The sequence below is a fragment of the Sorex fumeus genome, unplaced genomic scaffold (assembly GCF_029834395.1).
Source record: "Sorex fumeus unplaced genomic scaffold, SorFum_2.1 ptg000044l, whole genome shotgun sequence".
Lineage (NCBI taxonomy): Eukaryota > Metazoa > Chordata > Mammalia > Eulipotyphla > Soricidae > Sorex > Sorex fumeus.
In genome coordinates, this window is record NW_026606101.1 from 23,901,668 (window position 1) to 23,915,383 (window position 13,716).

General features: G+C 47.8%; 1 protein-coding gene across 1 annotated transcript; it reads left to right on the forward strand.

Moving 5' to 3' along the window:
* Window positions 1-1,165: 1,165 nt before the first annotated feature.
* Window positions 1,166-13,384, forward strand: BMP2 (bone morphogenetic protein 2). Its single transcript, XM_056122066.1, has 3 exons — window positions 1,166-1,551; window positions 2,770-3,119; window positions 11,355-13,384. The coding sequence occupies exons 2-3, from the start codon at window positions 2,777-2,779 to the stop codon at window positions 12,197-12,199; spliced, it is 1,188 nt and encodes a 395-aa protein (XP_055978041.1). The 5' UTR covers window positions 1,166-1,551; window positions 2,770-2,776; the 3' UTR covers window positions 12,200-13,384.
* The last annotated feature ends 332 nt before the right edge of the window (window positions 13,385-13,716 follow it).

Below are 13,716 nucleotides of genomic sequence, written 5' to 3' on the forward strand. Positions count from 1 at the left end.
CGTGAGTGTGTGTTTAAAATCATCTATTACCCCGAAAAACTTCAAACTGAAAGTTGAATAACGGGCCCGGTGGGGGAAAATCAAGGCCCGAAGAAGAAGTGTAGATTCCGGGTCTCACCCGGGTCTCCCTAAGGTCCGGCGCTCCGGCCGATGCCCCCTTGGGAAGGCAGGGGCTGGAGGCGCGAGCGCCCCCCTCGGCCGCCGCGCGTCCCGGCCCTCGGCCCCACCCCGCCGCGGCTGCCCCGCGCGCCGTCCACACCCCTGCGCACCGCTCTCCACCCCTCCCCCCCGCGCTCGGGGTTCCCCAAGAGCCCCGCCACCAAGGGGGAGGCGTTGGCCTGTGCAGGGAGGGAAAAAGGCGGGCGGCGTCCCCTTTAAAAGCCGCGAGCGCCGCGCCTCGGCACTGCCTTCGCCGCCGGAGTCCTCGCCCCGCCGCGCCGCGCTGCGCCCGGCTTGCGCCGCGCTCGCCGCTCGCGTCCCAGACCCCGCCGGGGATTGGCAGCCGCCGCGGGACACCGGCCTGGGGCAGCCGCGCCGCCTCCGCCGTCCCACCTCGGGGCGCACGGCCTCGAGGATTACCGGGGGGCTCCGAGACCACCCGCGGCCGGCAGAGCCCGCGCGGGCTGCAGCCCTCGACCGTGCGCACCCACCCACCGCGCCTTGGCCTCGGCTGCCCCGGCCGGCCCGGAGCCGGGGAGCCCCCCGAGTCGAGCCCGAGCGCCGCGATGCGGCTCAGCTCCCACGGAAACCCCGAGGCCCGGGCGCCGCCGGCCGACGTGTGATCCCAAGCCGGCCGCCAAGGGCACGGACGGCCACCGGGTCCCGACAGCGCGCGGCGGCCCGGATCTCGGCTCGACCCGCTCCCCCGGTCCCCGGAGAATGCGCCCCAGGACGTCGGAGCGCCGGAACCGCCGGGCTGACCGCTGGCGAGCGCGGATGGGGGTGCGCTGGAGTCAGGCAGAGTGATGCGGGGTGGCAACTTGGCTGGCACCGAGATCGCCGCCGCTGCGCCCTCGCCCGGACCCCGCGTCGCCCAGGATGGCAGCCCCGAGCCATGGGCCGCGGCGGAGCTAGCGCCGAGCGCCCGATCCGAGCCCCCCGAACCCCGGAGCCGGCCCCGCACGGGGCCACGCGTCCCGCGGCCGCTGCTTCCTAAGGACGAGGACAGCACCAGCTTTTCCTTTCACCCTGCCCGTCCCTGCCCCGCACTCCTCCCCCCGCTCGCTGTTGTTGTGTGTCAGCACTTGGCCGGAGACTTCTCGAACTTGCAGGGAGCGTAACTCGCGCTCCCCACTCGGCCGCCGGTGCCGTCGCCCCCCGTGGACCCAGACTCGCCCCCGGCCGCGCCTCCTCCACGGCTCAGCCGGTTCGGACCCCGAGACGCTCTGCCCGGCCCGAGCGGAGAGGGACCCCGGCCGGCCGGCGGTCGGGAGAAGGAGGCAGAGGACGGGAACGCGGTCCCCGCGCCAGGTCCAGAGCTTTTTCCATGTGGACGTTCTTTCAATGGACGCGTCCCCGCGTGCTTCTTAGACGATCGGCGGTCTCCTAAAGGTAGAAGTCCCGGGCCGGGGGCGGGGAGGCTGGGCGCGGGGCTGGGGGGCGGCCGCCGGCACGGAGCCCCTCCCCGAGGCCGGGCGGGCGGCGCTAAACAGACCCCCCTGGAGCCCACGTGCGAGCGAGCCCCCGCGGGGATGCCCCGCGTCCCACCCGGCGGCCCGCGGCCACCGTCAGCATCTCCTCCTGGCTCCCACTTCTTCCTTCCCCCGCTGCGATTTTATTGGGGCTGTTAACACTTAGATGATAAAAAAAAAAAAAAGAACAAGAAGAAGAAGAAAAGAGAAAGAAAAAGAAAAGTCCAAGAAATCCCTGGGAGAGGGGTGGCCCCTGCATGCACCCGTTAGCTTCCAGCCGCTCCAGCCCGGCCGCGGTGATGCCTCCTGGTACTCCGCGCGCCCCGCTCGCGCTCCCCAGGGCTCTGTCCCAGGTGGGGCGTCCCAGGTACTACTGGGTCTCTCGCCTCGGTTTCCAGGAACTGGAGGGAGCCGGGGGCGTGCAGGGGCGCCCGGGACGGACACTTGAATTAAATTAGAGTGTCGTCGAGTCCGCCTCCCTCTTGGCAAGATCCTAGCCGCAGCCGGCGGGGCGGGGGGCTTGGTGTGCGGGGATGGAGTGGCCCGGCTCTCCCTGACGACGTGGACGGGTTAGACGCGCGGGACCTGAGCGGCGTGGAAAGTTGTGGTTTTAAAAGTTGACTGTGTCTGGAAGTCCGTGTGTGTGTGTGTGTGTGTGTGTGTGTGTGCGTGTGTGTGTATCAGGAAGTTCTATACAGTGCCTCTAAGGAAGTCACATGCACCATTAGTGCGTGTTTCTGTGCAGGCGAGCTCTGGGCAGTGCGGGTTTGTGGAGGGGCCCGGGGGTGTCTGAGCAAGTGGTGGTTTCCCTGGCCCGGCTGTCAGCGCGAGTGTCACAGATAAAAGGTGACAGCCATTGACCTTTTGGGGGTGGGGTGGGCAAGTCATGTGTGTGTGTGGGGGGCAGAGTGGGAGGGGGCAAGCCAACTAGTTCAGGAACTAGGGGCCGGCGGGTCCCCCAGGTTCTTCAAACTCCAAGCCCACGTGAAGTGTTTCCCGGGCGTGTTGCAAGCCCGGTGGACAGCCAGGAGGAGGAGGCGGCGGCCAGCGGCCCGAGCCAGGAGCCCGGGCCCGCGGGGGGCTGGAGGGGAGTGGACCGAGCGTGGAGCTCGGTGACTCACGTCGGCCCTGTCCGCAGGTCGACCATGGTGGCCGGGACCCGCTGTCTTCTAGCGTTGCTGCTTCCCCAGGTCCTCCTGGGCGGCGCGGCCGGCCTCATCCCGGAGCTCGGCCGGAGGACGTTCGCCGCATCGACGGGCCGCTCCTCGTCCCAACCCTCGGACGACGTCTTGAGCGAGTTCGAGCTGCGGCTGCTCAGCATGTTTGGCCTGAAGCAGAGACCCACCCCGAGCAGGGACGCCGTGGTGCCCCCCTACATGCTGGACCTGTACCGCCGGCACTCGGGCCAGCCCGGCGCGCCCGCGCCCGACCGCCGGCTGGAGAGGGCGGCCAGTCTCGCCAACACCGTGCGCAGCTTCCACCACGAAGGTAAGGCGCGGGGCAGGGGTGGGGGGCGGGGACGGGGCGGGGAGGCCTCGGGCACGGCGCTGCCCCGGGAGCAGACGGCTGGCATCCCGGGAAGGGCCAGCGGGGGCCGGGGCGTCCCAGCCCATGCCGCGCTCCCCTCTGTAGGAACCCCGGGGAAGCCCGGCTTGCAGGCACTGCGTGTGGGATGCGGGAGCCAAGGTAAATCCCTTTGGTCAATCCGCACCCAGTCCTGGCTGGGAGCCAGAAGAGAGACTCCTCCCTCCTCCAGGAACTGGCGAGAAATCAAGTGATGGGGAAGATGAGGGAAAAAGGCATGTGAGCTAGCCGTGCAAGAATTCCATAGGGGCATAAACTCGGGGTGGGGTGGGGGCGCGGGGGGGGGCACACGGATCTTTTGGAACCCGTTTAGAATCCCTTGCGGTACTAATCTGCCGCTGCTGCTGCCGCTACTTAAGTCAGGGTTGAGGCCAGGCCGAATTTAGCCAACTTTTCCGAGAGGGTCCTGCCCAGGGCCCCCAAATCCTTTCAAATTTACAGTTGATCCTGGGTCAGCTTGGGAAGATTACGAATCCCTAACTAACCCGTGGGGAAGGTCCTCAAGCAATCAATCTCATTGTTTCCATAATGACTTTCTTGTCTCTTGCTTAAATGTGAGATGAAGTTAGAGACAGGCCAGCCTTCAGGTAAAAGCTTTCCAGGTAGCTGTTTCCCCTATGCCATGTGCATTGAAATGTGTGACACTCCCATGCCCACTAGATGATATTGGACCTGGTGTTCTAAAGTAGGATGTTTCTGCAGGTTTTCAACAGAAAGGCATTTTAGTGGATTTGAACTGGACTACAGTAGAGATCTGTTGAGCCGGAGTTCTAAGAGCAATTAGTCCAAAAACACATTCCCAAGTCTTTCCCCTACACTTCTAGGTGCCCCGTGCCTTCATGCATTCCAAGTAGGGCTTGGTTCCTTCACATTCTGGAGAAGAGTCCAAAGTTGTATCTTGCTGGGCAGTGGCTGGGGAGTTGCTGGAGAAGTTCCCCTTTTCTTGTCTTGTCCTGCTGAGATTGTCAATTTCAACTGGAAATCTACCCCCCCTGATGTCAACAGATCAGGAAATGGTCAGACATGTTCTCCCAGTGTGAAGGAGTCGTAATTATCCATGAGAGTACAAAGTTTGACAGTGGAAAGACATTCTCAAAGCAGGTCACCAAACACAAAGCATTTAGTCTTCAAGGCAGCTATGCATTGGAAAGGAGCAGCGAATCCGTAGTTGATGCATTACCCAGCACATGTCTTTGGTGTTCTTTACCAGCAGAAACCACATTTAAAAGAATATTCCGTGTCATTCTGCTCTTTTGGGATTCATTCACTAATAGTATGTTCACACACAAGTAGCAGAAGTTTTCTGTTGGCAAATGGGGAAATGTCTCTGTATTTGTTATCCTGGCTTTAGGATGACAAGAGATCCAGCACATCCCCCAGTTGATAATAATAATTATTTTTTTCTGGAGGGAAAAGTAATAAGGCTCTTTCAGGTGCTTTTTCTAGAAATTTGACATGGGTAACATTATTAACTTGTAAGGCCTGGTAGGCTTTTTTTCCCCCGTGTGTGTGTGTGTGTGTTTGTGTGTGTGTGAGAGAGAGAAGAAATACCAGATTATAAAGTAATATAGTTTAAGTCATGTAATAGCTGAATAATTGTTCAGTGAGTAAGGATTTCATCAATTTCTTATTCCTCTCCTAGAAGTGATTTGATTAAAATAAACAGGGTGCAGATGATTTGAGTGTGTCATTTTAAGTTACCTTGTAATTTTATATGCCAGATTTTATATCTATAAAAATAAGTTATATGTAAAACACCAAAGGAGTTACTAACTTTCTTTAAAGCAGCTTGCAGTAACTTCAAATCTTAATGCAATTAGGTGATAGAGTAAAGCTGTGTAAAATTTGCTCCAGATTTCAACAAATTCATTTCTTGTTATGGCTGTTATATCTTCATCAGGACATACACTGTAATTTTTGAAAACCATTCCATCTTTATGCAACTCAGGGGTTGGTTTTTAAACACCCTGTGCCATGCATAAAAGTCTCCAAATATCTTTTAATAAACCTTTTGATTTTGATTGCTGATTTAAGAGCAGAATTTGGTCTTTACCATGTTAATGGACAGTGATTTGGTCCAGGACCAAAAAGTTGATTACAAGAAGTACCTGTTGGTTGTGACTAGGGTCTGTGCTTTTTGGTGATGTTACAAGATGAGAATATCTTAATGGAATACCTTGAACCAATGTGTGAAGGTAATGAGACTACATAGTAAGTCATCTAAGGTGAATTCAATCAGAGGTTCTCAAATTTATTTGGTCTTCCAAACCTATTTCAGAAGAAAATAACGAGCGCTCACTGAGAAATCTACCTTCTTTAAGTGAACCTGCAGAAAGCACCCCCTAATTTTACCTGAATCTCTCATATCTGCACCTCCATCTTACTCCACTGATCACTACAACGGTGGTCTTACCCTGTATTAAGCTTTGTCTTAGCTTCTTTCTGCATTGCCTTTTAGTCAGGAGAGCCCAAGCATGGAAAACATTTTCTTACTCATGTCATTACGGAGTGCTTGAGCCACATAGCTTTCTAAAAAAATGTCCCTAAGGACAGAAGAATGACTTCTGCAACTGAAAAGCATGTTTTGTGCTTTGCTATAACTAAAACTCACTGAAGTTGGTTGACTCACATGCAAAATATCTTTCTCATCTCTTGGTCTATAGGGACTTAGAAGCACCTGGTGTTGGCTCTTCAGATTCTGAAAGATGGTGCTTTTGCTGAAAATAAGGAAGTTATTTGCCTCTATGACTGCAGCTTTGAAATTACCCCGACTCCATCCAATATAATGGTGAAAATATCCCTGTAGTATGAAAAGTTGGGAGAAACAGTCCCTACTTTCAGAAGAACTTGTATCCTAAATTCCCATGGCTTGCCAGGGATCTGGATACTCGCCCTTAACCCCATCCTTCCATAGTGTCCCCAGTTGTTTGCGTGATTACAGGGCCCCATGCAAGTTCTCTTTAGAAGAGTTTATGGTTGTTGTGTCTAAGGACTCACCTTTTCTATTCCACCTCTTTCCCCCTGTACTCAGGGGGAAAGAGGTATTCTTTCTGCTCTCTATTTGCTCCCGATGCCTCCTCCTTTTGTCTGTTTTTAGATTTGCCTGTTGTGTGTACTCTACTGAAGGTCTCAGGACAGGGAGAAAGGGACCCAGAGTAGGAAGAAGCCAAATCCCAGTTTGTGCTGCTGTGTTTTTCCTTTAGTGCTGTTTTTGTTGTTGTTGAATTGATAACATTTAAACTTTTGTACTTCACCGGTTTTCTTATATATCAGTCATTTCATTCTCTAGAAAGTAGTGTTGAGCTTTTATTTGTTTAATGTTTTTTTGTTTTTTATCTTGCTCTGGGGCCACCCCCATACTCCAGGCTTCCTCCCGGCTCTGCCCTCTGGGTTCACTGGTGGTGAGGTTCTGGGGAGTGTGGGAGGTGCTGGGGTATTCAAACTCAGGAAGGCTGCATGCAAGCAAGTGATTTCTCTACTGTACTATCTCTCTGACCCAGCTTTCCTTTTATTTCAAGTCAGTGATTTGCAAACAAACTGGTTTGCCAGAACATCCACAGGTTTTTTTTTGTTACTGCCTCAGGACATGTGTGTGTGTGTGTGTGTGTGTGTGTGTGTGTGTGTGTGTGTGTGTTTGAGTGTGTGTGTTTAGAGTATCCCTGAGCTCTAACAATGCAACCATAACTCTTTGTGCTAAAACTCACCCAACTTAAGCACCAAAAGGCAGTGGTGATCACAAAGCATCAGCGGCTCCAAACAAGATCTCCCTGTCCCCATGACCCCTACTTCTACTTTTCTGTTCATTTAGCTTTGGCTGTGCTCTCTACACAGCTGGGGAGAATATTTCCAGCCTTTTGTTGGGCCAGAATTGATGGTGATCCGTGCATTAAGCATACATGTGCACTGAAGGGTTTTCACTTCCACTGAGCTTTGGATTTATTCTCAGTGTTAGAGAGTGCCGTCTAGCGGCCAGAAATTTGAGAGCTGTTGGTGATAAACTGTTCTTAGCTCTGCTCTTCACTGCAAGCTCTGTGACCTGAGGAAAGCAAGAGAAATTTCTGGGAACACCATCTATTTTATTTGCAAAGTAGAGATCATAAGAGATCCTCTTTAACTAGTTGTGAGATAATTTACATATAACTCTGGGCATGAACCAGACTTGACATTCACTGTCACTGTCACTGTCCTCCCATTGTTCATCGATTTGCTCTAGAGGGCACAGTAACATTGTGAGACTTGTTGTTACTGTGTTTGGCATATTGAATACATCGCAGGTAGCTTGCCAGGCTTTGCTGTGAGACTTGACATTAAATGAAAAAAACAAATCCACGTTTAAGGCTAGCTACCTTTCTTTTGATGATGCGTTATACTTTTCTCCTGTGTCCAGGGAAGAGGGGGCCAGAGTGGACCTCTTCCCTTCTTGGACTATGTTCATCAATATTCATCAATATTCTGTAGATGGGCTGGAGTGATAGCACAGCAGGTAGGGCATTTATTTGCCTTGCATGCAGCCGACCCAGGTTTGATTCCTCTGCCCCTCTCAGAGAGCCCAGCAAGCTACTGCGTGTATCTCACCTGCATGGCAGAGCCTGGCAAGCTCTCTGTGTTGTATTTTATATGCCAAAAACAGTAACAAGTCTCACAATGGAGACATTACTGGTGCCTGCTTGGGCAAATTGATGAACAACAGGAGGACATTGCTACAGTGCTACAGTGCTATTCTATAGATGAATATTAACGAAGTGTACATAATTAAGTTAGAACTTCACTTATGGGCAAAAAGCAAAGTATATTTTTTTTGCCTAACTTATTTTTAATACCCTATATTGTTGCAGTGATTTCTCCATTGGATAGGACACTTGTGATTGGGGCTGGAGAGAGATTACAGAGAGTAAGGCACTTGCTGAGTTTCAAGCAGCTGACCCCTGTCTGATTCCCCAACACTCTGTAGGGTCTCCCTCTCCCTTCCTGATCACAGAACAAGGAGTAAGCCCTGAGCATACTGAAGTGTGTCCCTCCAAACAAAATGAAATAAAAAGAACTTAGAGATTCTAGAACCTTGTCAAAGGTAGGCCAACATCCTGAGTTCAAATTAGTCCCAAGGATTATTCACCAGAGAATAAAGAAATAAATAACTTTGTGAAAAAAAATATGATACCTACTTAGGTAACTGCTCAATAGTTCTGAAATACCTGTGTTTACTATAGTATTTGGCAGCTTAAAAAAGAAAAAGATTTATTTTAAGTAGGTTTTGATTTTTCTACCTTTAAAAATTTAGTAGCTGCCCTAATCTGGGGGAGTTTTCCCCCTGCGTGTCGGGGTTTCTCTGAATTTCCAGTTTCTCTCCGAGATTAGAATCTTCGGTTGGGGATATCAGACTGGCGATTGTCTGAGGGGGCAGAGGTCCAATAGGCTGGTGTGCTGAGACTGGGAAGTTAGAAACTTGTCTGTACATTATTCCTTTTTCGCTAGCAGCATCATTTTCCTCCTTCCCTGGGATTGCTAAATCATTGTTGGTTTTGCCTCTTACACCAATGAGGTTTTTGAAGCATGAAGTTGCTGCTTTTGTAGGTCAAACTGGGGTCCTCTTATTTGATGTGACCTTAGATTTATGTTCGTAGACTTTTGTTTGATGGCTCTTTTAGTTCTCTCTTTTGATCTTAAGTTGTCCTTTCATTGTTAGTGTGCGTGGGTGTGTATGTGTGTGTACGATGTGTGTATGGTGTGTGTATGTTGTGTGTGTATGGTGTGTGTGTGTGTGTGTGTGTGGGCTGGGGAGGTGTGGTGGTACATTTATCACTTGTTAATTTAAGGTTTTGAATTCCAGGTTTTGATTGTCTTTGAGATTTTCTCTGGACTCCTTTCTTATTTCAGATATTGTCCCTGGATACTTTGCTTTTCCTTCTTCCTCAGAAAAGCAGGGTGAATTCTTTAGGTGTGCTGGTTTCAGAGAAATTCAATTGTTCAGGTCAGATCTGACTTTCTGCTGCCATATTCCTCATTTCTCTTTTCTCTGGGAGCTTTTGGCTTCTTTGTGGAAAGAAAGCTTCCAGCACAAATATCAGAGGGTCCCTGACTGCAGGAAGAAGAGGAATGAAGCAGTTAAATTCAGCTTTGGGTACTTTTTCTGGATCCACTGTGGAGAACCTTGGCTTTGTTTGTGGTGCACTTATTCCAAACACAGGGATCGAACTGAAATCCCTTTAACCATCATCGAGGTTTGGAATTTGGGTGACACCTAAGGGATCTCCTATATGCAGGGACTGGCAGGCCTGAGTGGACAGCACTTAGTAGCCATGGCCTCGTGGATGAGTGGGGAAGGTCTTTCTGTGCTTCAAGGCCTGCGTTTTGATTCCTTGGTTAACACTAAGCAGTCACTTTAAAAAAAAAAAGAATTTAAAAGAGAGGGACTTTAAAATGCTTTTGTAGTCATTTACATCTGGATGGGTCAAGCATCTTCACCCTCAGAGAGACGTCATCCAATCCAGAGCGTCCTCTTAACTGGGCATCTTGCTGGGACTGTTGAACCCCAGACCCCAAGCCAGAACTGCCAAAAGAGAACCTGTGTTGGAAGGGCTCAGTCATCCGAGGTGTTCTGTGTGAAGGTTAAAATCTGAGGAGCATGCATTCAAATGCTACTCCCTAATTTGGTATAAACTGCCCTTTCGTTGAACTCAGTGTTCCCACTTAGCTTGTAATGATAACTATTGCTTTGATGATAAAGGTTTACACAGGTAAAACCCTGAGTGATCCGGAGTGATTCTTTCTTGCTAAGGCATATATATTTTAAAAGCAATGTATAGCAGCTTGAATTTGGGTGGTGTGTGTGTGTGTGTGTGTGTGTGTGTGTGTGTGTGTGTGTGTGAAGTAACAGTCAAGAAATTAATGAAGCTGTAGTTTTCGCTCATGATATAAACTATATCTAAAGAGATTTGTTGTTAGCACTTAGATTGGCTTAGCAGTGAAATGACGGAATGTAATAAAGCAACAAGAAAAATAAACAAAAATATCTCATTTCTATTGCTGTTTACTTTTAATAATGACATGTAGCTTTCATTTGCAAGCTACAACCCTTAAGATGCATATGCTCCGTTACATTGTATTGCTTTCTTGGAAAATAGTATTTAAAATTAAAATGCAGGAATCTGAAATGGGAAAGAGCTTTTACGCATATCCCACTTAAATAACTGTTTAAAAATAACAACAAGATAGACCGATTATTGTGTAATAGAAGATGAAATTGTACATTTGTATAAATTCTTTGTGTGTGTGTATCCTGTAGCTTATTCTGGGTTAGGTGCATATTTTTAACAGGATTTGTTTTACAAAAGATAAATAAACTGCAAATAAAACAGTTACCTAAAAAACAAATTATTTTAAAAGCACCTAAACTGAGATTTTGAAATTTTAAGGTCATAAGCTGGTGAGACAACAGATGCCAGTTGGAAACTTTATTTCTCTTGAAATTGTCTCCCCTTAGTTAGTGCAGTGTCCTTATACCACCCTTTCGCTTCCAAAGAAGTAGATCCCTGTAAATACCTTTGTCTCTGGACTTTTGAGTAAAATAGTAGGGTGTGCTTTGCAAAATGTCATCGTTGATGTTGAGTTTCAGAGTCTTTAATTAGGAAACTGAAATCTGTATATTGAGATTTGTAAATCATCTAAATTGCAGAGTAATGTTTTAGAATACCGCTTAAGGGATTGACATTAAAGCCTTTTTCTTTTTAAGAAATGCAATAATTTCCTCAAATCCTCACTCATTAGACCTCTTCTAACTATAGTGCTGACTTTTTTTTTGCCCTAAAGTCTGTAAATTCCAAAGAAGTGCTTTACCATTTCCCCCATTATTATAGCCACCTGGAAACAGTATTCATGTATTGGATTAAAAACATAACAATGAATGAAGAAATTTTGTTTCCTGGTATGCATGTTGACATAAATGTGTAGAAAAAAGGAGACTCCCTTAAAAAAGTCTAAAGAGGAGATTTTTATTTTCTGATAGCACATTTTTACATGGGTTAAATCAAACCTTGAAATAGGTTTATCATATCAGATTGTCATTTATCTTACGGAGTGTTCTTCTTTCTCCCTCCCTCCCAATCCCTCCCTCCCCCACCCCAACCCTTTTTACCAACTTAGAATCTTTGGAGGAACTACCAGAAGCAAGTGGAACAACCACCCGACGATTCTTCTTTAATTTAACTTCTATCCCCACTGAGGAATTTATCACTTCAGCTGAACTTCAGGTGTTTCGGGAGCAGATGCAGGAAACGTTGGAGAACAACAGCAGTTTCCATCACCGAATTAATATTTATGAAATTATAAAACCGGCCACAGCCAACGGGAAGTTCCCCTTGACCAGACTCTTGGACACCAGATTGGTGAAACAGAATGCAAGCCGCTGGGAGAGTTTTGATGTCACCCCCGCTGTAATGCGGTGGACAGCACAGGGACAGGCCAACCATGGCTTTGTGGTGGAGGTAGCCCACTTGGGGGAGAACCAAAGTGTCTCCAAGAGACACGTTAGGATTAGCAGGTCTTTGCACCAAGATGAACACAGCTGGTCCCAAATCAGGCCACTGCTAGTAACTTTTGGCCACGACGGCAAAGGACATCCTCTGCACAAGAGAGAAAAGCGCCAAGCAAAACACAAACCGCGCAAACGCCTCAAGTCCAGCTGTAAGAGACACCCTTTGTACGTGGACTTCAGCGATGTGGGGTGGAATGACTGGATCGTGGCGCCCCCCGGGTACCATGCCTTTTACTGCCATGGGGAATGCCCGTTCCCCTTGGCTGATCACCTGAACTCCACTAATCACGCCATTGTTCAGACGTTGGTCAATTCCGTGAACTCTAAGATTCCCAAGGCGTGCTGTGTCCCCACAGAACTCAGCGCCATCTCCATGCTGTACCTTGATGAAAATGAAAAGGTTGTATTAAAGAACTATCAGGACATGGTTGTGGAGGGTTGTGGGTGTCGTTAGCACAGCAGATATATATGTGTATATATGTATGTGCATATATATATACACACACATATATATATATTTTAGAAAAAAAACAAGTTGACACTTTAATATTTCCCAATGAAGACTTTATTTATGGAATGGAATGGAGAAAAAAAACACAGCTATTTTGAAAATATATTTATATCTACACAAAGAAGTTGGGAAAACAAATATTTTAATCAGAGAAATTATTCCTTAAAGATTTTAAAATGTATTTAGTTGTACATTTTATATGGGTTCAACCCCAGCACATGAAGTATAATGGTCAGATTTATTTTGTATTTATTTACTATTATAACCACTTTTTAGGACAAATAGCTAATTTGTATTTATATGTAATCAAAAGAAGTATTGGGTTTGTACATAATTTTCAAAAAAATTGTAGTGTTTTCATTTGTGTGTATTTAAGATGAGAAGTCTACATGGAAGGTTACTTTGGCAAAGTGCTTAGCACATTTGCTTTTTTGCAGTGCTACTGTTAAGGTCACAAGTTCAAGTCCAGAAGAAAAAAAAGGTGGATAATCCACTCTGCTGACTTTCAAGATTATTATATTATTCAATTCTCAGGAATGTGGCAGAGTGGTTGTCCAATCCATGAGAACTTACGTCCTTATTAGGTGGAATATTTGGATAAGAACCAGACATTGCTGATCTAATAGAGAAACCCTCTCCCCACCCTTTATTTTGCAGAAAGAATAAAGCAGGGCCAATAGAAATAATTAGGCAACTGATGAACCTGCAGGCAAATGAATGATGGTTGTTCTTTCCTAAAGTAGCAATCCCTTCAAAGGGACTGGTCTGGCCAAAGTATTAAATAAAATATAAGATTTCTTCATAATGGATATTGTGGTCATGTATGTGGATCTCTATTGGCCCTCATAAAGACTTGGAAATTGATTTGTATTTTCCTTTTACCTCATCTGGGAGCTCTTTTGGCTCTGAAGAATCTATTTTTCCTAACTTTATTCAACACACAGCAAAATTCTGCCCATCATTGTTTACTGCATATCCTGTTCTCTGTTTGATCAGCTTTTCTTTCCAGGATTATGTGTTCAAACACATGTCTCCAAATGTTAAACCTATTTTGGATAATAAATATCAAAACTCTGACATTTCATTTTATAAAGTCCAACCTGTATGAGAAAATGTTGCACATTTAAAGTGCTCACAGTCATTGCCTTGTGTTTGCATTTTTGCTTCTGAAGTTGCTCATTTCTAAAGGAGGTTGGGAAAGCAAGGGGTGGTTGGAAAGTTGTAGACAAGTCATTGGTTAATTCTTATTTTCAGTAACTGGGCTGGAGAAAACAGTGCAGTGGGTAGGGCACTTGCCTTGCATGCAGTTGACCCAGGTTTGATTGTTGGCACTGTACAAAAAGTTCCCTGAGACCCTCCAGGAGTGACCCCTGAGCACAGAGCCAGACGTCAGCCCAGAGTATTGCTATCTGTGGCTCAATTTTTTTCTCCACCACCACCAAAGGAACAAAACCCAGTAA